The 27,684-nt window shown below is 33.8% G+C and overlaps 2 protein-coding genes across 3 annotated transcripts in view; both read right to left on the bottom strand.

Moving 5' to 3' along the window:
- On the bottom strand, positions 1-5,609 carry LOC117103980 (putative uncharacterized protein C19orf81 homolog). Of its 2 annotated transcripts, XM_033244632.1 has the most exons (4): positions 5,412-5,609; positions 3,724-3,879; positions 2,466-2,804; positions 1-426 (listed from the first exon to the last, which is right to left on the bottom strand). In XM_033244632.1, the coding sequence occupies exons 2-4, from the start codon at positions 3,876-3,878 to the stop codon at positions 219-221; spliced, it is 702 nt and encodes a 233-aa protein (XP_033100523.1). In that variant the 5' UTR covers position 3,879; positions 5,412-5,609; the 3' UTR covers positions 1-218. The 2 variants fall into 2 exon arrangements, with proteins under 2 accessions (XP_033100523.1, XP_033100522.1); XM_033244631.1 differs by lacking the exon at positions 5,412-5,609 and having other exon boundaries at positions 3,724-4,089.
- An 8,472-nt stretch (positions 5,610-14,081) lies between these two features.
- LOC117103981 (synaptotagmin-10-like) overlaps positions 14,082-27,684 on the bottom strand; it is a 27,651-nt gene continuing 14,048 nt past the window's right edge. Inside the window, exons 3-6 of the mRNA XM_033244633.1 lie at positions 21,651-22,534; positions 17,548-17,668; positions 14,403-14,463; positions 14,082-14,289 (exon numbers count right to left, since the gene is read on the bottom strand). Coding sequence (XP_033100524.1) covers positions 14,082-14,289; positions 14,403-14,463; positions 17,548-17,668; positions 21,651-22,325 — 1,065 coding nt within the window. The 5' untranslated portion in view covers positions 22,326-22,534. The remainder of the gene's footprint in view (positions 14,290-14,402; positions 14,464-17,547; positions 17,669-21,650; positions 22,535-27,684) is intronic.

The following is a 27,684-nucleotide window of genomic DNA, read 5'->3' as shown; positions in this document are numbered from 1 at the left end:
TTCAATAGAGAACATTTTTAATAAAATATTAACACACGGTAAAAATGGGAGGCAAGAGTATTATGAGTGCATGTACATTATTAATTACTTAAACTTGTTAAACATTACAATTAACATGATCAGTTATTGGTGAAAGAATTTAAAATTGCTTGCTGTAAGTTAGATGGAAGCACAAACACAACTGTGTTTATATTACAAATATAATTTACGACAGTACTTTACATATCTTTAGCAGACATATCGAGGAGGCGTTGTATGGCATTCGTCGCGTCACTTTCCAGTATTGATTTCCGACGTAAAAAGTCTCGATACTCGTCATTCGTGACGTCGTCGTAACGTCTGATATTTACGTAGGTGTTTTTTATTCGCATGCCGTCTCGCAGTAGTAGATAACGTGTGTCGTAGTCTTTAACGTTTATAAGCCATCTGAAAAATATAAAATTAAAATTGAGGAATATATTTACCTAATCATAAAATTTCCGATCACAATTTCATATTATTATTAATAAAAATAATAAAAGTGATATAATGATGATAATAATAACGATGATGGTAATAATAATAATAATAATAATAATAATAATAATAATAATAATAATAAAGATTTATAAAGCGCACATCTCCACCAAAGATACTCAAGGCGCATAGACAATTAAACCAACAAGATCCAAATAATTCCCAGAAGAATTTTCAGCAAAATCCAAATACCAATTATCCCATCGATAATAATAATAACAATAATAATAATTATTATTATTATTAATAATATTATTATGCATCTACCTCCAGTTCATGATATTCTACTTGGTCTTTTTAGCTATGTCTCGGCTAATTCCCGCAGCTTAAAGACACAGCACTTTTCTCAATATATGAGCTGTTCCAAGGATGGCCGACAACTGTGCATTTCCATTGATGTTAGATATTTGCTTTCTTCGATATGCTTCCAAGTGCACCAATTACGATAGGTATCACTATTATTATTATTATTATTATTATTATTATGATTATTATTATTATGATTATTATTATTATAATTATTATTATTATTATTATTATGATTATTATTATTATTATTATTATGATTATTATTATTATTATTATTATTATTATTATTATGATTATTATTATTATTATTATTATTATGATTATTATTATTATTATGATTATTATTATATGAATTTCATTTTCAACATCATTTTGATTTCGTCTCAACTTGAGAGAAAAGAAAAAAAATACAGTCCGTTTAAGTCTTTCACCACTTAGGCCTATACGAAGAATAAGAATTATTATTATTATTATTATTTACATTTTTTTAATTATTATTATTATTATTATTATCATTATTATTACTATTATTGTCTTTTATTATACTTGAACATTTTACTCCATTGTCGACATTATCATTATCATCACCATCATTTATCCACATCATGTCTGTTCTTCCCCGCCCCCATCCCCAATCGTCGACATCGACCGTTCGTCGGCGTCGCTGCCGACGTCATTGACGTTGTTATCATCATCATCATCATCATCATCATCATAAATCTTATCATTAGCCATGTCTTGAATTTGGACTATAATAATGTGTAGTATCTGTCTCTTATACACATCTAGATGTGTATAAGAGACAGCACTTAAAGAGTATATTAATTAGAAACTTGATGAATACAGTACTAGTTGCTGATAATCACAATTTACGAGCACCTTTGAAGTTATACCGACTTTTTTAAGAGCGCCGAAAAAAAAGACAAAGACACGAAACACTGCAGTAGGCCTACTGTTTTATGGTTCCTGTCTCTTATACACATCTAGATGTGTATAAGAGACAGGTATCTTGTATCTAAGGTCCTAGGTAGCTAGGCCTGTAGTATCACACATTCATAATTTAAATTTACGTCATCTTTCCCTAATGAGTGCATCATTTCTTCCATGAGCACAGAGGTGATTAGAAGACGATAGGTCCAGGCCTAATCAAGTTCGGCAAAGCTAGGCTGGTTGGTAGGCCAAGTAGGCTAAAAATAGTCTGCTGCTGTGCTAAGGCCTAAATAGGAGACTATACTATGTCCTAGACTTGGCCTAGGGCCTGTCTCTTATACACATCTAGATGTGTATAAGACATTATCATTATCATCACCATCATTTATCCACATCATGTCTGTTCTTCCCCGCCCCCATCCCCAATCGTCGTCATCGACCGTTCGTCGGCGTCGCTGCCGACGTCATTGACGTTGTTATCATCATCATCATCATCATCATCATCATCATAAATCTTATCATTAGCCATGTCTTGAATTTGGACTATAATAATGTGTAGTATAATTAATCACCATTAATCATTTTTATGGTATTAAATTTGATCCGCCATTTATCAGTACTACACGATGTAGTCATGTATCTGTCGTTCATAATCAATATTAATTAATGATTAATTGGCGTAGATAAGCTGCCACATGCCATGGTCATACCTGTTGTCAGCGCCGGCTGTGCCCAGAACCGTATTCATATCAATAAACTGAATTGATTCAATTTGATTAACGTCTACTAGTCGAGTACCCTTAATTGCGTCCAGTACTTCACGATGCGATAGGTCCACTCCTGGGTATGGAAAACACACCGTCAGGGGGCGTGATTCTGGTTGTTTGCTGAAAAACCTTATCTTTCGCATGGAGAAGTCTTGTTGTAGTTGCTGGGACTTTTTATTGTGCTTGCTTTGGTGACGTTTCGATAGTTTTACGTGACGTTTAGGGGAGTTTTCACGGGAATCGCTGTCACTAACAGAGACTTCTGCGTGATGCAATTTTGCTCTAAAAAGAAAAGAAAGTATTTAAAAATAATTTATTATTATTATTAATTAACCGTTACCGGTATATGTCTATATAAACCCTTACAAATGTGCAAGCCTCGTTAGATTAACGTAACAATGTGCGCTCCATTCTTAAAGCACATCACTTGAATGATACGCGCGCCAAATATGACATTTATGCCTATATCAGAGGCCACAATAAGAAAACAAAAATCAGGCTTTGGCCTCAGTTTGCATACAATATCTGTATTAATTGTATAGCTATGTGATATTCTGTGTTATAATATGTTATACTAATGCTATGTCAGGCCTCAAAATGTTGATTTATATACCGAATAAATGATTGAATAATACCTATGACCAATGCGAAGAGTAATCGCGCGAAGAGGACGAAAATTCGATTTATTAAAAACCAAAAAATGGGGGGTGTTTTAATGAAACTCATATAAGATAATAGGCTTCTCAGATAAAATGCAATTTAATAAATAGCATTATGTCGACATTGTATTAATATGCTCTTGTCGTCAACACAAAACCTACATGAGTCGTGACGAACATTTCCTCTAACATGCCTCTAACATGTAATTCTTATTATCATCGCTAACGTTAACCAAAATAATATACTGCATTTTATTTTGACAAATGGTACACCAAAATCGGCTGTTATTGATTTTGCATGATGTAAACTACTAGTTTCAATTAAGCTAGCGTTGAAAGACCTTAAAAACACAACACACCCACAAACTTGTCCTTGTTAATTCAGCTATTAGTATTAAGCCTATCATAATTATTATCTATTCTGTTGTGAAATTATTGAAAAAAAAAGCATGGCGATCTTACGGTGAGCTCAGCGCCAGCCACTCAATCGCCTTGATATAAATTTGACAATATCAAGTACAGTACATATTATTATAACTAACCTTGCATCCTCTTCTTGCATCATCGATATAACAGGGAGCTTCAAGTGTTTAGATCTCGACACCTGGGAGCTGTACTTCCCAAGTTGCGGGTGCGACGAATAGTCTTTACGATTATAAAAATGAGTTAGTTGAACAGCACTGCTAGAAATAGGCATTCTATGAAGAAAAATATTATCATTGTTAACGATCCCAATAGGGAAGCAAAATATTCGATATTGATTAGCATATCTTAAGTCATAATGCATTGTCTGGATACGTCATGCTTCTGTAAATTTGAATCGTATGAGAAAACTATTTTTAAATCGGTTGACAGCTATCTGGGTATCGTGAACCCGACGTACTGAAACCTTGAGCACTGAGGGGACACTACCAAGGGATTTATCATTTAAGTTGATATAAATTTGTTTTTATGCCATTTAAAATTCAGAATATTTTATTTGGTGACAGGTGGGACTAATGTTTGGTCATTATATCTTACTCAAACTATACAACACGCAACTGCAAGGCTGATTTCCGTCGGTTTTCCGTGTCTCAAGGGCTTAAGAGTGACATACTAAATCTCATCCAATAATAATATTAATACTATAGGCCTGCATTTAATTAAAGCGACTGGTCAGAGATGGATGGTGCAATGTTATGAAGATGATCACTTGCTTTTTCAGAGTGAAACAGAATGTTCATAAATACTTACAATCTTCCTACCGATAACAAAATATAATTAATTAATATTTATTCTCAAAGTAGGGCCCGGCCCTCACCGGCTACCCTATACTACTATTAAAACGGTTTAATGTTAGCTCTCATCTTATTCATATGTTTTATTCCTCGGTTGTCCAGTCAATTCTTTCTTATTGTATTATTATTTGGTTCTCTCATATCACCGCAGACAGTAAATGTCAATTACTGAGAATTGTAAATAAGGCTGGAAGAGTGATTGGTGCCGACGTTAAGTCCTTGGAAGATATTTTTAATGATTTTTTACTTAAGAAATTTATTTCAATTATGCAAGATTCATCCCATCCATTATTTTCAGACATTATCATAAATAGATCGGGAAGGGTTAAACATAAACAAAACAAAATATCCACAAACCGTTTTAAATTTTAAAATTCAGCATTGTACATCGCTTGTAATCTATTTAATCAAAATTTCAGAAGATAACTGCACAGGACTCAAATTTTTATTTTCTAAGAAATCTTTATTTAACACTCTATATGTTTATGAACGATTCTATGTCATGTACAACAAATATCTCAGAATGTATTATTTTGACAATAAAGTTGACTTGTATCTTGTATCTAAGGTCCTAGGTAGCTAGGCCTGTAGTATCACACATTCATAATTTAAATTTACGTCATCTTTCCCTAATGAGTGCATCATTTCTTCCATGAGCACAGAGGTGATTAGAAGACGATAGGTCCAGGCCTAATCAAGTTCGGCAAAGCTAGGCTGGTTGGTAGGCCAAGTAGGCTAAAAATAGTCTGCTGCTGTGCTAAGGCCTAAATAGGAGACTATACTATGTCCTAGACTTGGCCTAGGGCTAGGCTAGGCCTCCTAGGCTAGACATCATCATTCATAGGCCTAGGCCAGCCTATAGACTTCCCACACCACCAGTTTCGTAACACAATTATTTGGATTACAATAATTAATAAAATATAGATTTTGTTTTAGTCACATAAACAACTTACATGGTTACGATGTTATTATCAGCAAAATGGTGATAAAATATGACTAACGTTTTGATGGAAGGAGAGATGTTGTACACATCAAACACACGAGTTACCGTACCGTAGTTGCTATGAAAACCATGTGGCCGCAAGATACCGCGCGCGTCAAATATTACGCAGGATTGAGATTCTATCTAACTTGTTGTTTTCTTTATACTCTTAAAGGTATCGGATGAAGTTCTTTTTTTTTTGTGTGCCTGACTTTAGACAATAAGCTAAATGTAAGTTACAAGTTGATTATGATGTCATCATTTTGCTTCAAAGTAATATTTCACTAGGCGCCCGCTACACTGATAGGCACTTTACGCATGCCAAGAATTCGGGTTAAGTGCCCTAATTTTTTACTGTGATCTTGACGCTCTGATGGCCACAAAACCACCGTCCACCCGTCTTCCCGCCCTGTTGCGTAAAGTGCCTAATTATTGACCGTCACTACGGTACCCGATGACAGCTCCCGTCCTACCCCCGATAGTTCTCGAAGAATTTCCTGTGCGACTAGACGTTGCATTTTGCTGAAGATATTTAAAGTTAGTGGAATTCATCCGACTAACAAAAATCGTAATCTCACTGCAGCTTAATTTTAAGAATTCTAGATTACGGGACGCCAAAAAGACGAAAGAATCTTCAAAACTTAGAATGCGGTTAGTCTCAATGAATAGAAATTATCTAGGGGGATAAATACAATCGTATGCATAAGCCAACAAAGGTTGATATTATTCCAAGCGCTCATCCATCATGCTTACATTTTCCTAACGCGAGAAACGTGATGGAACTAAAAACATTTTTAGTAGGCTAGAGACCTACTTCGACCTTTTCTGCAGGTTTATTAAACTTGAAAAATGGGAAGCTGATTATTAATAGTAATACTCATACTAATAATATTATACTCATACTAATAATATTAGTTATTTCCTCCAATATTAAATAATAATTATAATTGACTTAGGGCCAATATATGAAATATTATTTTATCAACTAATCGCTCTAAAATGTACCGGTACTCATTTCCGACTAGACTAATATACAGTAATGGCAAACGGCTACTGTATCGGTTACTTAATATTGAATTACCTATTTTTATTTTATTAGCTTTTAATTCAAAATAATTTTTTTTTAAATCCTCACGAATTGCATAGACTTATGAATTATCCGGTAGTATCAATTAACATAATATTTAGTAAAATTAATGAAGATGGTTCTTGAGAAGAGCTGAGATAACCGATGAACAAACTATGGAAGAAATGATAGATTGTGCACTTAATGCGACATAGCAGTCGTTACAGATATGAAGGGACAGAGGAATGAAGAAAATGACAATGACGATGGTGAAATGGAAGATAATGGTAATGATGATGATGATGATGATGATGATGATGATGATGATGATGATGATGATGATGATAATAATAATGGATCCAATACCGATAACATTTTAAATTGGAAAATACTTTAAAAGTGAAGAAAGATGCAGATTAAAGTGAGTAGTAGTAGAAATGTCTAGAGGTGCTTTCATTGTGTATGTATTTATTATAAGCCTCGTGGAGTGACAAGGGCCTGTATTAGTAATACATTTTTGTCATAAGTAAACACTGAGTAACATAGTTGGAGTGGAGCTCGGTGGCTTAAATGCTTGCCTTTAAATCCAATGCTCCTGAATTCAAACACAGGATTTTTTCTCATCACTAATAACAGCTCTTCTAATTTGAGACTTATTCTACAAAAGCATCATTCAATTCTGTAGTTCACGAGGTTGAGAGCTGCTTAGCTCAGTCGGCTAAACTGATGGTAGCCACTGTGTGTGCGCTGAACCGTGGAGATTTCTAGGTCCCCGGTTCAATTCCCATCGCTGTTTTCGTGGTTTCATCTGGAGGGATGAAATTAAAGTTACGATTGCTCACCGTCTTTCGGATGAGACGTTTAAGCCGTTGGTCCCGTGTGCAAAGAACGCTGTACACTATTCGGAAAAGAGTGGGGGGTTTGTCTCCCGGTGTACTGGCCAATCACCACCAGACTGTTGCAGAATTTTCAATAAGATGAAGGCGGCAACTAAACGGAAGAAGAAGGTACTTACTTGCTGCTTGATGTGAAATTAATACAATAAAAAGTACATTAGTATTTACTCCTATTTCGCAATACGAATAAAACAACACAATCACCCCCACCTACAAACGCGACCTTTTGTTTTGCCTAAATATTCCAATTTGTATAGCCAATCATTACTATTATTATAGCTTTAATTGGCATCATTTACCTTTTGGACGAAAATAGACTTTGATGAACGCAATCGTCTATGATTGTGAAAGGCCGATGTCTCCGACGGGGTAGATCATATCCCCAACTAGAGCGTAAGTGGGCGGGGCCAGGAATTTTCCAGAATATTCGGAATGGGTCCAAAGCTTCTCCCGATAGTGGAGCTGGCGATAATTCCCCCACTCTGGTCCCTCACTGCCAAAATTTATAACCAGGGGCATAATGGGTTAAAACCTTATAAAAATCGAAAAAATACCCATAAAATATCATGCTTGATTCATATAGGCCTATATATTTCATGGGGGGGGGGGGGGCCACATCTAGATGTGTCAGGACGAGCGGGTCTAATGTCCCCGACGGCATGGAGAACCGATGTCCCCGACAAGAACGTAAGTGGGCGTGGTCGGGCGTCGCTCAAAAATGTTTCGAAAGTAGTCCAGGGGAAGAAGAAACCAGAAGACTGAAAATTTAGGGGTTTAAAAGGCTTTTAATCGTTTTTGTAAAAAAATAATATAACTTTTTTCTCCCCGAAGAATTGTGCTTTTCTCCCCGACGGGGTCGGGAAAGCTCTCTCCGACAGGGCCCTACTCCCCCACCCCCGCTCTCTCCTCGCTAGCGCCACCACTGATATATATTTTATAGGCACATTAGCCAATGATTATATTTATTATGTGAGGTAGGTCTATAGGATCAACTCTATCAGAATGTATTTTACTAAGCTGCTCTTACATTGGATAGCTTTGAGGGGACCACCAAGAAATTTTCGCGCGTCACCCACGAACAAGCTACCTGAACCGATGATCAGATAGTGAAAAACTCAGTATCACAAACACTGGTTCTCAATATAAGCATGACATCTCACCAATTTGACAATTTGGGTAGGTCGACCACCGACAAACAGACCCGCTTTTCAAACAAACATCACTAACATTACCAGTGGAGAATACAAGGGGGTCCAGTCGGCTCAGAGAGAGTAATGCTCAGTAGGCCCTTAAACGATAAAGTATGTATGACTTTTGACCACATTGTTTCTCAATATCCTTTAATACTGTATTTTTTTAAAAATATGTTATAGATATTGAATTGCCGTATTTGTTTAAAAGAATCTCAGAATGTAGGAGCACTGGCATAAGTAGACCCCACTACTGGGTCCGATGAGGTTCCTTTTAGGGCCCGGCAATTATCTTGCACTGGGGCCCGTCACTACGCCACTGTCCGTGACTCAGCCGCCGCAAAAAGGTGCTTATTTATTTTTCGTTCATTCAAAACATATTTATATAGGATACCATTTCAGACAAGGTGTAACCATTGCGGAATTAGTTTAGTACGTTACGTAAGAGTAAGATAATTGCGATCGCGGCAAAGAGGTCTGTACCTTTGATCTTCGCTGGTTGTATCTCCTAAACTAATTCCTCCATGGTCTGTTTTAAAAATGGTCCTGTTGAAGACAATTATCATAAAATATAAACACGAATACAATAAGAATGGTCGACAGTACAAACTTCACAAAACCCTTAAAAATATTTAGCAAACTTATCAACTGAAAATTTGAAAATCAGTTTGCAAATAATCCAAAATGTAGTTTGTCCCATCAACTGAAAATCACAATGAAGTTATAGCAGCTTCATGATGACATCGACAAGGGCTGAAAAAGTACGGTAGTGGTAGCACAGTCCCCTTCTTACTCGAGACCACTTCTAAATTAGGACCTTGAAATCAGTGTCGGCACTAGCTGAGGTTTAGGTGACTGGACCACCCCCTCCCCCTGCCATTGGAACCCTGGACTTCCCATTGGAGAGGTAGCCAGTCTCAGGCCTTGGCCTCCAATTATAGGTTAATTTTTATTAAAAAGATTGAAAATTATTAATTGGGTCTCGAAATTGGAGAATGCCCAAATTGGAGGAAGAATCGTAGTAGTAATTAATTATTCTGGTTCGCTCTTGAATTAAAGGGTCTCAGATTTGAGAGTGAACTGTAGTATAGTAATTCCGTCTTCTAGTTCGCTGTCAAATTAGTCTCGAAATTAGAGGGAACTCAAAATGGAGGGCGAACTGTAGTTGTACAGTAATTCCTATTGGTTCGTTTTCAAATTAAATGGGTTTCGGATTTAGAGGCGACTCAAATTGGAGGACGAACTGTGGTAGTAATAATTACTTCTGAATTCTGCTGCCTTAAACAGACTGTGATGTGTGCACAATGGTGGCTAATTCAGGTGCAATTTAGTTTACATTTCATGTTTTGACATGGAGTTGTTAGCGCCATGATTTCAACGAGCTCCTTTAAAAAGTATTTTATTATATGGAGAGATTAATACGACCTACAACCGTCAACATGCTCATGTTTTCAGTAATTTTCCTTTATTGATTATTAAAATGTCTATATGTCTATAATATCGTTCTATATGTTCGTGCAGGGACAATGTTCGTGCAGGGAATTAAACTGATTGCTTCTGTACTTAGTAAGCCCGTTTAATGGGTCGTGGGTGGCATTGTTTGGTGTATGTTTTTCATCTTAATACATAAAATGATAATAATCGTTGTTTACCGTACAATTTTGTTGATCTTCTAGTGCTTGCGGAGGATAAGGTCACATTAGACCGAACAGAAACGCCTATTATCATGTTTAGATTCACATTTATCTAATATTTATGACTACTTTAATCATTTTGATGTTCTCTTTAATTCTTTCTTCACTGTTAATATTTTGATGTTCAGTCATAAGCATTCGTGTTTGACGTGTCTTCCTCCTTTTTGGAGGTTTTTTTTAATAAATGGAAATCGAAATTGGATAGGCCTATATGAGTGTAAAATTCTTCATATTGCGGTACAGTACTTGTAGCAAAAAAAAAAAAAAAAAAAAAGGAAAAAAAGTGTGTTATACTTACTTATCTTATTAGTTCTGTTAAATTATAGTTTCCTTCCACAGGTATCTTGGTATTGATTTTCCAAGATCTATCTGGGTCCAATCACGTTTCTGATGGAATTTAGCGGAATCACTAAAATTGTTGGCTTATCAGGGTTTTGTTAGATTTATTAATCTCACAATTCGTCTTCGTTCAATTAATGATATTTTTAGACATTTATTGAATACAGTGCACCTGTCTTGGTCCCCCACAAGAAGAAGCATATTATTGCAATCAATACACCACTCTGCAGAGTGTTTAAGGGTAAGTTGAACAGCGGCTTCAGCATTTGCGATTGCCAACAATGGAACAGAGATTGAAAAAAACCCCTTATATTCTGTTTTTACTGTTTAATAGGGTATTTTTTTAAGAAATATTTTTATGGCGTCAGTATTAGGAAGCATATCTAATTCAATTTTTTATTCGAATGCCACCAAAACAATGGCGGCGCGAGAGAAGAAAAAATAGAGGGGATGATTTTCGGAACAATTGTCCAAGGTTAAACAAAATATAGTATTTGAGGCGTGTCTGGAATGTGTGACTATCGTACACTTTCAGAATTGAAAGGAAAGAGAACATATATTCAATGTGCCCTAGTAATGTTCTACGGTGGCAATCCTGCATGGTATAGATCCATAATTGTTATATGTCGGCTTTTATTGCTTTTTTTCTTATTTATTTTGTTGTTTTTACAATTTTTATGTTTTTCTTTGTATTATAGTTATGCCAGGAAATTTATTAATATCAATGTCCCACATATGAATATTTATTCAAAAAGGTACACTTGACAATACCACTTGGCACTCCATAATTCGAGTGTTTAAGATCATACTACATTGAAAAAAAAAAAAAACAGTTCTCATCAGGTATACCAAAGAAAAGCAAAATTGGGGCCGGGACGACAAGTTACCATTGGCGCGGTTTTAAATCTCAATCATCACTCGATGTTCAAGTTGCTGTCTTCTCGTGTAAACTTCAACGAATTCCAACGTTTAGGGGGTGAATTTGGGAATGAAATCTTTGCAGTATTTGTAGGTAATTTTCAGAGGATTGAAACGCGGTTATAACGTAAATGAAATACAATATATTATTAATTTCAAAGTCACACAACCAATTTGACGATTTTTCTTTTAAATACAAATTTTCCGGACCACATTGAATTTTGCGTCTATCCTGGTCAAAATAACCTTTTAGTGTTATTTAAATATTTGTACTGCTTTTAATGTTTTTATTGTGTATATATAGGGCCTAATTGTATTTTAACTACTGATTTACAGTGTTATACACTATTTATTATTCGTACATTATAGTAGTTGTTAGTGTTACCAAACTATTCTACATCCAATTATTTTACATTTTATCACTTTTATGTAATCACTGCAAATTGTATGTTGTTGATTTTGACTGAATGAATGTATAAATAAATAAATAAACTTACGAAATTAAATTACTTCAGTAGCAAATTAAAACCGATTTGATTAAGCAGTGCAGATCAATCTCATATAATTAAAACTATTTGCCAAGAACTGCGACAATTAATTGTCTTCTATATGAACAAGATACAAGTCGAAGGTCAAATTCGACAATAATAACGAGCTGACATGGATCCATTTATTTAACAAGCTAAAATCTCCAGTCTACTTTAGGCAGTATATTATTTACAACCTTCATCATTTTACCAATCTATAAACATTTCAATAGTATTTACAACCGTGAACACTTTACACCAACATAACGTACAAAAGTGCTACTAATAATTATTCTATAAAAAATGAAACAACCTTACATCAAGGCGTGGCTCTTTCAACTCAATTCAAGTAAACCTGGACGGTAATGGCAGCAATTATATCAGAATTTGCAATTCCATTATTCTTTTATTGGGCTAACTGTTTTTAGAAATCGATAGCAGACCTATCTGAAGTCATAAATATCAAAGGTATGTTGCTTATTTCCTGAATGACAATACATTTTAATGATTTTCCAAATTATCCCTTACAAAGTTTTTACCATTATACATTTTCACAATACACACGTTAGCTAAAGACAATGCTTCTATTGCATGTACATCAATACGATATTCGACTGTATAAACGCACATACACGCACAGATTACCTGTACGCTAGCAGTTGACTAGAACTTGGTGGTTTACCTATACGACATCTACATCAAGCAAACGCTATCTGAGTAAATAGCTTTGAGAAATTGTATGATTTTATTTGTAGAGACAGTTTGTTTACATCATGTTATTGTCATCATCATATTATCATTATTATCAATATAAATTTATAGCCTATAGTTCATTGGAAGCGATCGCAGACATGATAACCACAAATATAAGTAAATAATCTCTATATTATTTTAGGCACGTACCGTACTATTATAAAAAAGTACAAATAACTTCGGTAACAACACATTCGTTATGGTTGTTAAGAATCTAATATGAAACACCTGATATTTAGCACAGTAGTCACAACATAATTGTTATTTTAAACTCTTGAATCACAAATCAACTTTTACACACAATTATCTCAAAAACAGTGATCTGCAACTGAGTACTCATAAATATACATCAAACGATCGCACTAAAGTTTGTGCTTAAGATCAAAATGATATCTAAAGCTCTGTTCACACCATCAAGTTGTTTGTGGTATCTGTAATCTGCCATATATGAGTGTAATATGGCATCTTAATGCCCAAATATGGCCATATATGAGTGTAATATGGCATCTTAATGCCCAAATATGGCTATATATGAGTGTAATATGGCATCTTAATGCCCAAATATGGCCAATTATAGATATTTTCACAGAAAAGTTGATAGTGTAGACACACCTTAAAAAAACACTTGAATTACAAGATTTACCAAACGTGAACCATGGTATAGTGTAGTCTGAAATATATATATTTCAATCTGTGTACATATTTACAATTATATTGGTCCCGCCCAGCTTTTTATCAGACGTCTATCAGACGTCGTGTCCGTATCGACAGAACAACCTCTACAGCCTTTTACAGATGTATTTTCTTCACTAATGCCATAATTGGCGAACTTTGGAATAATTTCTTTGCAAACTTGACATTCCAATATCAACATCCTAGACTGGTGTTTACTACATGCTTATTAATTTCCTCAAGTTAACACATCAATTTGCTGCGGATTCTGGCCAAACAAAACATTAAGCTTAATGTAAAAGAAGTACAAAAATAACGTAGCCACATGGTTATTACATTTATAACATCCAATAGGTGGCACATTTTGTAAAATGAACTAATTAGTATATTGTTAAATTAAAAGAATTATTAATTTTAAAGAAAATATTTGGTTCATAACGTGAAATCACAGGAAAAGTTGAGGCCTTTGAATCATCTCTTTCGTGTAACAGTTACCTCCTTCCTGGCTCTTTGCAAAAACAGCAAATCAGCTCTTTACCTCAATTTAGTCAAGCGACAATTTGAAACCGATGATTCTAGTCGAATTTCAGTCGTCGGTAGATTGTTGCGGTGTTATACAGCCCCTCAATCCTAGATTGCTACCAGTCAACAGTGAGGGTGAGCTCTCCATCAGCTGATGCCAGTTTGCAACCTGCTTTCGAGGAGACTGAAGCATCTCTTGCCAATGCTCAGAGCCCTGACCCGGTGAGTTTGCTCCGACCTCGCACACTCCTATAAGCTCGCTATGCCCTACCCTGTTTCATAAGAATTATTAGATTAAGAAAAATATGTGCAGAAATAGGAATCTTTAATCTTGCCTTATAGAAATGAATACAATTATCATTCATCACTTGCTTTTGGCTAATACGTTTCATTACTTCGATTATTTTCACTAGTTATCATTGAAATTGATATTGGTGAAGATGTTTCTAACAAATGAGAAATCTTTAAACTAATTAACTGTATTAGAAATCGTATTTCATTGGGCATTTCTAGGCACATTTATTACAACTGAAACTATTGAAATTTATTATAATTATTTTCTTCCTTAATTTCATAAATGAGATATATTTAAACTAATTAACTTAATTGGCAATCGCATTTAATCAGATATTTTTAGCGCATGCAGGGCCTATTACACATGAAATCTTCAAAATAATTGGAAAAACTAATGCCAAGTTCAACTATGAGTGTAGGTTTAGCATAATCAACCACTTTACGGATTTTTGAAGGGCGCCCCTACTTCGTGGTAGTACTTTTCGCGATAGGATTACGTTTCAAAGAAACTGTGGCAGACAAACCTCTTGCTATTCTGATACTTTTTGATCAAGTCTTAATAGGCCTGTTGGGAATCTGAAGCAGAAGAAATATTAGCAACACAAAAATTAACAGAATTATTTCTATTTTTAGAAAGGGATTAAGAGAGAAATCCACATGGGTTTAGAAATAAGTGTTTAATTAATTTTTTTTCAATAGGAATTATTTTCGACGGTTTACTGCCAAGGCCTGGTTTAATCCATATAATGAAAAGATAATTTGTATCTTCAATACTATTGGATCTCCTACAGACCTATTATTTCCCACTGAATTGTTAATATAAATATTTGTTAGGTATTATTTTTGGTTTATTGTCTTTTTTGTGTGTACTTTTGCTATATATAAGCTTTATTTCAACTCGAAAATGAAAGCACAGTAAGTAAAACTAAACTTGATCGATTAAATAATCATTCTTGCACAAGATCAAGATACAAAATTCATAAAACATTTAAAGAATCAATACATTAAGTTTAATTTAAATTTTAAAAAACATTCAAAATTCCCTACATTAAGTTGGAAATCGTTTATAATTATTATTATTTTATATTATTATTATTATTATTATCATTATTATTAATATTATTATTATTATTATAGGAAATGAAATAACAGATTCAGATTACATTCAAATGGCTATGTGAAATACTTAAAACAAAACAACTCCAAACAAACAATAACAAGACACAATTAAAGCATTATCATAATACATCACAATAGTAATTTATAAAATATTAAAATGCTGAGTGAAGATTACAGTTATAAATTTGATATATGCCACTGTAAACGTTCATTTTCCTTCGCGTGTCATCGCAATATTTATCTTCTATCACTTGTCATAAGTGACAGTGTATACGGCAACGTATGCCATCGGTATGAAATCATATAACGCGAAGTATGAAGTAATAATCAATCAAGAGGATTTTTAAGTTAACGTCAACTGCTACGGACAGTCTCGACAAAATCGAAAATCCTTAAGGCATCGGGTGTACCTGCCTAACTACCTCAAGTCAAGACTCATGATAGCCATAGCTCATGATAGCCATAGTCATGAAATGACAGATGCATGCTCACGCGCCAACCATCATTATTATTCACTTTGCTACGCTATTAGTACTGTTGTTATTTAATATTGTTATTACTATTTATAATAATAGTATTATTAGTATTTAATAATGAATAATATTATTATTATTTTATTATAATGGAATCCTATTATTATTATTGTTATTATTTATAATAATGATGATATTATTATTATTATCATTATGAAATTCTGTTATTATGTGTATTCCTATATCTTAAAGTAAAATAAATTTGATAATTATTTCATAATATCTTCACAGTAGGCATACTATAGAGACCGAACTCTTAGAAGTCCTTCGACTCCAAAAATATACTTAGTTTTAAAATGATTTAAATCCTACGGCAGAACGTATAAAGACAACAATGTAATACATATCAGTATACTAATTATAAATATCATCGTTAGATATTTAAATTGTGGTAGTTGCCGCTATGATGATCTTTGTTTTCTAGTGTTAATAAGTCGAATGAGAATCCATTCCCTGTTTACCAATTACAAGCTTCACAAAGATGACAATTAACAAAAGTCATTGCTTTATTCAATCGTAAAAAGCAGAGACCTAGTTCCAATTACAAATAGATTATCTTCCGTCAGTACATAATAGCAATTTGCACAAATCTATTACCTTCTGAATCTGTATTTAATTATTATTACCATAATTAATAAATGTAAGGCAGTGTATATTCAGTAGGTATAGTGAGGGCGCACTCCAACATTACCATTAATAATAGGTTAATTCCAGTTCTACACGGTAAAATATACACTTTGTACAAGTGATTAAAAAATAATTTCTAACAAAAAAAGGTAAATATCATGTTAAATAATTTTAAACTGTTGTATAATAAATAAATAAACAAATCATATTAAATTACAATTATAACAGTAAACAGTTATCGACACAAGTTATCAGCTTCAGAATTATTGAAAATTCTGTAAAAATTGTGGGTTTTAACGTTGCACGAAGCTCAACAATAATGACAATATTTTCAAATCGTGTACTGTAGGTTGATAATCGGCGCAGATTGTTTTCATTTGTAAGGTAATAGCTTCCCTAAGTGTTCTACTTCAACAATTCAAAGTTGTAGTTTTCTAATTTGTTGATTGTTTTAATCAAAATGGATTTATCCCTGAGGATCGCCCACAGGAAATTGTATTAGTGGCGGTGTGCCGTATTTAACAATTTGAAATTATATATTAAATCATGCTTAGACATATATAATCACATAATTATTTATTTCTCGTTTTATACAAGGCCTATATATATGCGTTTTATATATTCATTCTTGGAATAAACCATCAATATTCTAGAAATTTATTATTTTTTATTTTTAGTAGGCCTGTAGGTATAGTTTTCGGTATTATCATCATCGTCTCCATTAATACAATATCAATTTCGTATAGATGAATTAGTGTTATTTAAGTCTTACTTAGACTTGGAAGTATATATTGATTGATTAAGCCTATTAAAACTTTGTGTAAAATCATGCGCATTTTTTACATGATGACAAATTCAGTGATACAATGCGCTAGGTGGCACTAAATTATTGCTAAAAATGACAACTTTACGATCAACTCGAACCAATGCTGATTGCGAATTAGGTAGAGTACTTACCGGAAGCACCAGTGATATCCATAGCTCGAAGGTTTCTGGCTTTTAACACGTTCAGTGACAGCCGATGGGCAGTAGGTAAAAAACATAATGAGAACATAATTTCTCCAAGGTCTGGTCTTTCCTGGAAAATAATAAAAAATGTCATATTTATCATTATCTATAATTTAATCATCTGTAGAAATAATACATATCCATAAATTGATATTCAATGCGTATATTTTCTCAGAAGGAAGATTTTTGTATTGCAATTATTGGGTTTTGTTTGTTTATTTATATACCGGTAGTGTTTTTCAGGTAGGCCTACTGGAGAAGGGTTCTACTAAGGTTCACAGGTCTCGACCTTTTGAGCGGGATATCCTTACTTATTTTTTTTTTTCTGAATTATAGAATACAGAATCGAGGTCAAATATGACGTACATACGTTAAACACCTGACGTAGACTCACTTATATTTTTATAAGTTATTGTTTATAAAATCTTCTTATACTTTGTACAAATTACTTCACATACTGATGATATATTTATTAATTATTTTGTAATCTATATCCAAAGTTCGTGTGAGATATATCGTAAGTCGAGGTAAGCGTTTACACCAAGACGTGTCACTCAGTATTGGTGTCACTGGCCAATGCTTGGTAACCAATCGTCCGACCCTCAGAAATATTCATTTCCTAACTTACAACTTTTTGACATCATTTTAGTGTAATGTTGTTATCGTAGATAAGCGTTTTGATAAATTATAGACATTTTTCTTGTTTTTAAACAACTAATTAACTTTTCAAATGAAGATTGATTTTAATAATAATGAAAGAATGGAGTGAAGTTATAGCTTTGGGGTTAGTCCATTGAATTCCTGTCTGTGTTGCAAGATTTTTTTCTCACGACCAAAACAACTCCACTCCATATGCTTTATATTGAGATTTAGCTTTGTGTAAAGCATTGTGTGCGTGTGTGTGTGTTTGCCTTGTGAAGAGGATTGTCACTAGGAGTAGGCAGTCTCCGGTGCATGTGTGCCTAAAGAAATAAAATAAGTGTTTTTATATTGAACAACAACACACAATACACAAAAAATACACAACAATAACAATATTATTAATATCATTTTATTTTTGTATCGTGATCTTTTCATTTATCTTTTAACCGTGTGTTTGTGAGTGAATAAATAAACCTACAAAGTAAAACTGTGTTTAGTTAGGCATATTAGTATCTTTTAAAGATAACATCAATTAAAACAATAATTGACAATCCACAGAGTTTTAATTTTTTATCGATAAAATTTTGATTGTAATATTGTAATTTTAAGATAATTTTTAATTTACTATTTTTCCTATTTCAATTGTACACGAACGCAAGGAAGAACAACTTTGTTTGTTTGGAACATTTTATTGTTCACTGAGTTTTTACAGTGTTTAAATAAAGAGATTATAGAGGTAATTTGTTAGGCCTAATTAATTTGACTTGTTGCATCAACACATTTAAAGCACGCGCTGACATTTTAAGCAAGTTAAACAGAGTTGTTTTAAGTATTGCGTAGACACGTTGGGCTACAAATTAAACTTTCTTCCTAATATTTTATTGAAGCTTCGATAATATATTGTGGAGTGATTTGTTTTTTCATAAAAAAAACAACGTAAAAATGCATTAACATGTTAGTCTTATCTATACCCATAAAATGCGATATTCTTCTGATATTTAATACTCTGACCAAAGAGATGCAATTTAACCGAAAGAGTAGTGTACACAAAGATCCATCGACATTATAAGCATTATATTTACTCAGGTCTATGCATACAATGACATGAACAGATCTCAACTTCTCAATATAATTAGAGTATATTTAATCATGTCACTCACAGTAACATTAAGGCCTATCTTTTATGCTTGCTGTTAATTAGGGAAAATAAAATAATCAAAATTATTGAGTTTAAATTATGCCGTCGAAACTCATGATAAGGTTTTCATCATCTTGAGATCGGTTGGGTTATCGGTTGAGGCTCATATTTTATTATTATTATTATTATTATAATTATTATTATTATTGACTGTTCCTGACAGAAAAGGTGTGATCATTATTAACACCACAAAACATGAAATATGGCAAAAAAATTTGAAAAAAAATAGAAGAATAGAAAAACCCAAAATATAATGGCCCTATATTCTTAATATTGTTATTTTGTTAATAATATAATAAATTAATAGATTCTGAATATATATACTTAGTGTAGCAATTATAAAACGCTCATAGTATGCGAGATAAGTAATTTTCCTAAATAATTACAAATGAAATATCGTACTCAATAAAACACATCGTAATGTTGATCTTAATTTGATTAGCAAATGACCATGAGTGTGTAAAGACAATGGAAGTAATTGCACCCAATATCAACGTCAATTTCCCAAAATGCTAATAAACTTACTGCATACGTGATTGAGTGTCTGGGTTAGAGCAGCCAAATGAATTTTATGAGATATGACCAGTCTCTTGATACGGCCACTAGTTCAAATGCATTCACCTTAACGAAAATTGTACTAAATAATTACCAAATGTTTATTTGAAATTAGTAATTTAATTGGTAGAGCTTTATGACAAAAATGAAGTATAGAAATGCTTAGTTTCTGTTTCGCAGATAATTGATCGGATGAGTTTCATCCACGCCTAAAATGAATAGGTGTAATTGGTGAAGTTCCAAAGCTACTATTCCTTAGCATGACATTGCTCTACAGGAGTCATAAAAAAATGATCCCTGTTAAATGGCTCGGTAAATATGGTCCCGTAAAAATTTCACAATTTAAATTTATGTACTCTACCATAACAAAATGGCTTAAAGTGGCAAGTAGGTGAAATGGGGCATAATTCCAGGCAGTTTGTGGTGGGTTGTTTTTTGGAGGCCATTTTTACAGGAGCTATTTTCTGGGGTCACCTTTACTAGGCCATTTTAATCTACGTGAGCGTTTCTGTAATACAAAATGGTTTCTTAAATACCCACAAATGCCCTAATATAGCTTCCATGCTTTTAGGCATCATTAACAGCATTCCTTTTTTTTTTGAGAAACTATTAGTCATTCAGTGAATGTTTCTCTGCCTCATGGGTAATTCTAGGCACAAGCATTGACTTGATAGGCGTTTTGAGTTTCTTAATTTTTCTTTATTAAGTGTCAATATTAATTGTCTTCATACTTTTTTCCTCGTACTATCTATTAAAAAAGGTTGTGTTTAACTATTTTGAAAGGGCATTGTCAAAAGTTCATGTCAATTTAAATTTTCCTCATAAATTTTGCCGTACATAATCTACACTCAGTGTCATTTTGCGCGCATTTGATACGTTGTGGCAACTATGTGATGATTTTCTGGTTTTGGGCCTGATGAATCTTTTCACAAAACTTAGTCTTAGCTTGATCATTTAATGGATAATTGAATTAAGATACATTCAATATATACCGGTAGCCATTTATACTCTTGAGTAGGAAGAAACAAATGTAGATGAAGTGTCTTGCCCAAACACAGGTGCCTTTCACTGCGATGATTTCGAACCCCACAACTAATCCACCACGGTTGTGCCAATGACGCTTCATCGTTAACTAAAACTTCTGAAACTTCTGGATTATACTGTCAGCTAATTTCATTTAAGTGAACTCAATTTCTAAAATTCTCATTATAATGTATAGTATTAAATTATTTGTATAATTATATATTCATGTTCACATTTATAAATTCAGTTTTGTTTTGCGTCCAGATTTTATAATTCACTTAGGGATTCAATTCAATTTGTGGATCTGTTCTTACTTATTTTCTTTAGTTTTTTGTTCATACGATACTTGATATATTGTAAAATCTGTAATTGTAACATGGAAAGACTTTTTTTTCCGCGACTTTTTTCTAGACTAAAAAACACGAGGTTAAATGAAACTCAGGTTAATAGATTTTAATCAGGCAATATACTCCATGACAGTTACATAATTAAAAGCTCATATCCAACAGGGTAGAATGGTGAATTATATAATTTGAGCCAACTCGTAAACTACAAATCACTTTGTGGCCTCAGGATAACCAATAAGTTCATCAAGGTGAAATCATAGTAATAGGCTAACTTACAATTCTCTTACCTGACTTTGTGTACTGTAAATATCCAGTTGAAAATGTCTTGCACCACTTGTTGGATCTACTTTACTCATCAAATCATCCACGGATATTTCTCCAATCAGATCATGCCGGGAAAACCGATCAAAATCATATATTGTAAACTTTAGAGATTTTTCTGATAAATCTGCGTAGGCAACGTTGAATTCGAATGTTTCGTGGAATATTGGGTTGCAAGTTTTCCGATGAACTTTAGTTTGAAATTTCTTTCGATCTGGATAGAGATAAATTTTAACATAAGGGTCCGAAGTACCGGAGAAGTCTTTGGCTGGTAGTCCGGTTGCTTTGATGATGTTAACTGTTAAACACTCTGTCGGCTGGTCATATTTTAACGATACTTCCATCTTGCCGCATAACTGTCCTCGAGATTCTGCCTCATTGAAATCATTACGATACAACTCCGGCCGCAAGTTCCCAATTTTAGGTTCCTCTTTCAGATGCTTCTTGATTTCAAACTCTACACTTCGCGACGGACTACCCTGCAGAGAGAGTTGTTTACGGAAGGCTTCCTGACGCTGTTTTTGAGTAAGTATAGGCACTGTTGCCTGTCTTGGAAGCACCTTCGCCGGTGAAGACATTGGAGAAAAAGTTGTGCTAAAGTCGTTATGATTGCTTCTTTCGGCAGGCGACAGATCTTGCATCGAGGCACCCACGCCGTCACTCTCTACGTCGGTATCATCTTCGCTGAGGTGCCAGTATTTGCGATGAACAACTTGTGTACTTGTTGAGCGACTGAGCGAACGTGAACGTCGACATACGCAGAGCACAGACAATACTGCCACAAAAATAATCACTACAGCCGAGGTAATTGGAATTGCAATGGCTTGCCAAGGGACATGTATGACGTTGCCTGCAGGTAGAAAAAAATACAGTTACATATTCTGTGTATTTTGAAACCCTTGACATGTGTTACTTCTATCGAATAATGTTGGCCGTTAATAGGCTGATTAAGTATCATTAGTTGGCTTTATTGCGGCTTAAATTCTATACGATTCTTATGTCTATTTAATTAAAGTAGCGCTTGTTAGTTGTAGAACCATATGAAATATAGCGGGTATATTTTAATCAATATAAATTGAAGATAAAAATTAAAACATGCGATACATTACATCATTTGTAGACACAGAAATTAGTTAATGGAAATTTATTGCCAGAAGGCATATATGTAATTATAAAATATGCTCTGAAAACAAAATCTGGGACAAGAATGTATACAAAAAAAATGCACTTTAAATTAGCGATTGCATGTTGGTACTCATCTACGCTGTCTAGGGAAATAGTAGAGCTGTAAAAGATAACCCTATGTTGTTTGTTTAAGAACTACCAGTTTAAATTAAGTATAACACGTGTCTGTAAGTTCTTTTTCTTTTAATTCTTGAACGATTTTTCGGTTTTGACCTGACAGTATACTATAGTCAACAGTTTTGTTTTCTGCATATCTGTACTGTTCAACTCGTTGTCAGACGTAATTTATTTTGTTGATTACTTAACGTACACTCCATGTTCATGACATAAAAATAAAAATAAAAATGGACATTGTAACTTCTACCCAAGGTACATAATTTGCTTGTGGAAAGTGGTCCCGTTTTGACCTATAGGCCTATTACTTTATATGTTAACATCAAACTTGGTATCTAAATCATATAGTTGTGTTGTTTGATTAGCATCATGTAAAAATGTATAAGTGACACTGTAGGATGCAACCAAAATACCTCAAAGGAAAACATGTCGTTAACGTATTTGTAAAGTTAAAGGTAGGAGAATAACTGGCAGCTTCGTTGTGCTGAATTGCGTGTGGGCGTGGTCCGTGACTACCTAGCCGCTGTAAAGGGCTAGCTTATAGTAGTTTCATGTTCACATCAATCCACAAGGGCAGGGGCTGAAATCAACCATACATCGGGGTGACCCACACTTCGGATCAGATGGAATGGGCTCTTTAAATTGTACACAAGCTAGATGTGGACACTAGCCCCCATTTTAAGTCCTTGTCCGAGAAAATTTACTTTTATCAACCGAAACCTGGGCGAGGCTGTATTTAGCGTATGAGCAACTAGGAAAAAATGCATAGTAACTAAACATAATAATCAATTACTACGTAGCACTGTGAACATACATTATGAATAGATAAATGATAAAGCGCTTATATAGAACAAAAATGACAACTTTAACGTATTATGTTTATTATTTTCTATTATTTTTCACTGCGACTTTGCAGAATTATTGCTGAGCTATTACAGCTCCACTATGTGAGGGCGTAAAACAGTTGTATGAGGAGTATAAGGAGGTCCGAATACATCCTGATGGATACCGTATTCTATACTGTATTATTTGTATGTATATACATACATATATATATATATATATATATTTACATTCATATAAATATATATATATGTATATATATATATATTTATATTTATATAAATATATATATATATATTATTTGTATATATATAATATAATATAATATATAATATAGTCCTATATACATAATGATGTTGCTGTAGAATGAGGTTTGTTAGGTTCGTTGTTGTGTGCGTTCGGAGCTTGGCTAGGCAACGAAATATTCGTAGCGATATAAAACAACAGTTTTGATTTATTAAACATAGGATATGTATCTGCTTCAAAACTAGTTTACGTATAGGACTATGTAATTTCTTTGCAGGTATAACCTAGTTTGATATTTCTCAATTCATATAAAATAGTTAAACCGTTAGGAAAAGCGTTGTGAGCTTAGTCAAGTAGAAACACTCATAAAACGACTTGAGGCAGGTCAAGCTATTGGTTGGCGACGAGCCCGGCCAATTAAGCTGAGAGAAAAGCCAGCAGACACGAGGTTGGGATATATACACGCGTGCGTATACCGCCATTAATTCGTGACAAGACGAAGCAATACCGATTAGAAAGACATGATTATTTGTGTTGATGAATACAGTACGTGATTGAAATGAAGCATTGAGTTGTACATGGTTTGCTTGTATTGAGATTAATGACAAAAGACCATCGAAATTATGATAGCAGAGCGTAACGCATTTCTATTACGTCATAGTGCGTTACGCAATAATGGTCGTATGTGCGTCTGGTAAATGAGACTGCGGTGTGCATTATTAAGACCAGTCGCGGAATAAAAGTTCATAATGTTTCATATCAGTTATTATTGTTATTATTAATGTTATTATTTTTATCTACCTGTATGAAGCGGCAATTAATGACTTATCAAAATACACAATAGGCTAAGTAGATTTACAATACACTAATTCAGGCTCAAATTGAATTATGATAACTGCTAAGATAGTTAATTGACATAATAATATATTGTCAATTAACATTGCGATGAGATCATGGTTAACACTTAAGAGGCCTACTATGGTGGGTAATAGTTGATGGGGGAGAGAAGGATTGGTTGATATGAATATATTAATTTAATAAAAACGATAAATTACTAGTATTGCCTGGATGTGTCGAAGATTGATAATTAGAGCACCTTGCTGAGAACTTATATCAGAGTGATGACTTGATAATAGACAGAGATAATTGACCCACATATCGAATCAAAGGTCTCGTGGAAAGAAGAGATTGTAATTGTTATTTGTTATTCTAACCACCTAATTCCATATTTAATTTTTCATAACGTATGTATAAATAATCCATGACCGGAATATTATACATAATATATAAATTATGGTGCAATATAGAAGTAAACTATAAACCGTCTTAATGTTGATGCTATAATTTTATAGATTAAAGGAGAGGAATCTGCGAGTGTGAAAAAATTGCTCCAATCAGGATTCGAAACAGGGACATTCTGCTTAACTAACTAGAATTTGGAATAGGCCTATATAAACAAATGATTTTTCACACTCTTGTTTATGTGTGGAGCAGCGCTAATTCCCGATGCATTGCAAAACATAGATCATATAATACGCCATTAGCTTTTTCGGGATCTCCGAAAAGATATTGTTTGTAATAGATTATATAAGTGTGCTATAGGCCTATAACCATAATAAGTGAGAATTATTATTATCACTAAAAATTAACAAACATAAATATAACTAATAATGCAAATTAATAAATAACAACAGCAACGACGACGGCGGTGGCTGTGGTGGTGGAGGTGACAGTGGGTGCACTGGTGAGGACGACGGCCACGGTTGTAACGACGACAATAGTAAAAAGTAGTAGTAATGAGATAAATAGATGAATGTATACAATGACAGATACGGTAAATCACAGAACCTACATAACAGCTTTGAGGATTGATGAATGGATAGATATAAATTATGCCTATAGATTTGATGCAATTGCGGATTGGGGCCCAAGGCTTGGCGTGAACGAGGTTGGAAAATCGAAACCTTACAAGGTTATTAAAACTAATTGCCGTGTAATACAGAACATAAAATGACATTAAGATCACGGAATTACTAACATCTCACTAACAACACGATAATGTTATATCTAACTATGGAGGTTCTATATCACTGGATTTGGCTATCGCAATAACACCTGTTTTATAATGTGAAATATAAATACGAGGTGTTAACGAGTTGCATTTTATCCGATAAAACATGTTTGAATACGAATTAAATTGCTATTACCGGTTCTATCCAAACGTTTTTACGTCAGCTAACGATGTTTATTACCATTGGGATAAACGCACTTAAGGACGCTACAAACACCAGTAATTAAAGGACTTGAATTATTGCTACTAGGCCTATTACTATAATCAGCATTGTCATCATTGCCTTCTATTCTAACGGCGATTGTATGTAGAGCATCATTGTCAATATGATATGTCATTGAGTAGAGTCAACATTAAAAACATTGACTCACACCAGGTGTCCACTTACATTCTATGTTCAGCGCAACTATTGCAATATAAAGTGCATTTCATTTTCTACGGACATAATGATCTTTGTGAACCCTCATCAACCACACATTAGGCTTACAGTACTATATGTCATGGATGGTTTTATATTATAGACAACGAGTACAGAGGTTTGCAACAGTATGTTATCTGATTGCCTTTCCAATCAGTAGCTCATTGATTCTACTGCAACTATATATAAACATTATGACTGTAAGGCTTTGGTAAAGAGCAATGCCATTAAAAGTTGAAGCTACATCTTCGTGATTTCATTAGGTTGATATTTAAGCATTACTATTATACAATATAGGCCTGAATGTGCTTAAAGTGATCCATTTATACCATACCATATTAAAGATTAGTTCACGCTATAGCAGTTTGACACGTTCAGTGGCGTATCGAAAACTTCGAAACAAAAAAAATTAGGCTAGGCTTATGCTTATGCTGTCACGGTTAACGTGTATTCGGGAATCTAAGAAGCAATATTTTTCAGTGGGCGTGGCCACCGAAAATAAATTCCACACCCCCTCATATTTTGGTCGCCCACCCCCCATTTTAATACTGCTAGATACGCCACTGGACACGTTGACGATAATGCATTTGTGGTATTGTTCCTCGCCTTTGCGTCAAACGCGTCGAGCCTTCTCTAAGCGTGAACCAAGCATAAAGCAGCCTCTTAGTTAACAGTCAACAGTTTGTCAGCGCGTAAAAAAAACTTGCTGCCAATCTTATAATAAAGACAGGTATGTTTATAACAGTGGCGTATCTAGGGGAGCCCCACCTCACCAGTCGCCCCCCCCCCCAAAAAAATCACCGTAAAGTATTTAAAAACTAGAAATTACAAGTGAAGTGCTGCGAAGTACAACTGCATATAAATGTTCTTCAAACAAAATTATTTATGCGAGTCAAGTGAAAATAATGAATAATAAAAATAAAACAAATAATATGAGACACGACCCATTGTCTATATTAGAACACTTCTCATTGGTTAAAACTATGTCGTAATTTTTCATTTTTGTCAAAAAGTGTCTATAGTGGTGAATTATAGTTTAGGTTTTTTTTTAAATAAAGTTTCAAAAATTTCTATGTATGTGGAAAATGTAGTTGATTACCAAAGGTTACAATTTTTATTTCCA

This window comes from Anneissia japonica, unplaced genomic scaffold (assembly GCF_011630105.1).
Source record: "Anneissia japonica isolate Jap-2015-1 unplaced genomic scaffold, ASM1163010v1 scaffold342_len425065_cov216, whole genome shotgun sequence".
NCBI lineage: Eukaryota > Metazoa > Echinodermata > Crinoidea > Comatulida > Comatulidae > Anneissia > Anneissia japonica.
This window is presented reverse-complemented; position numbering and strand designations above follow the sequence as displayed.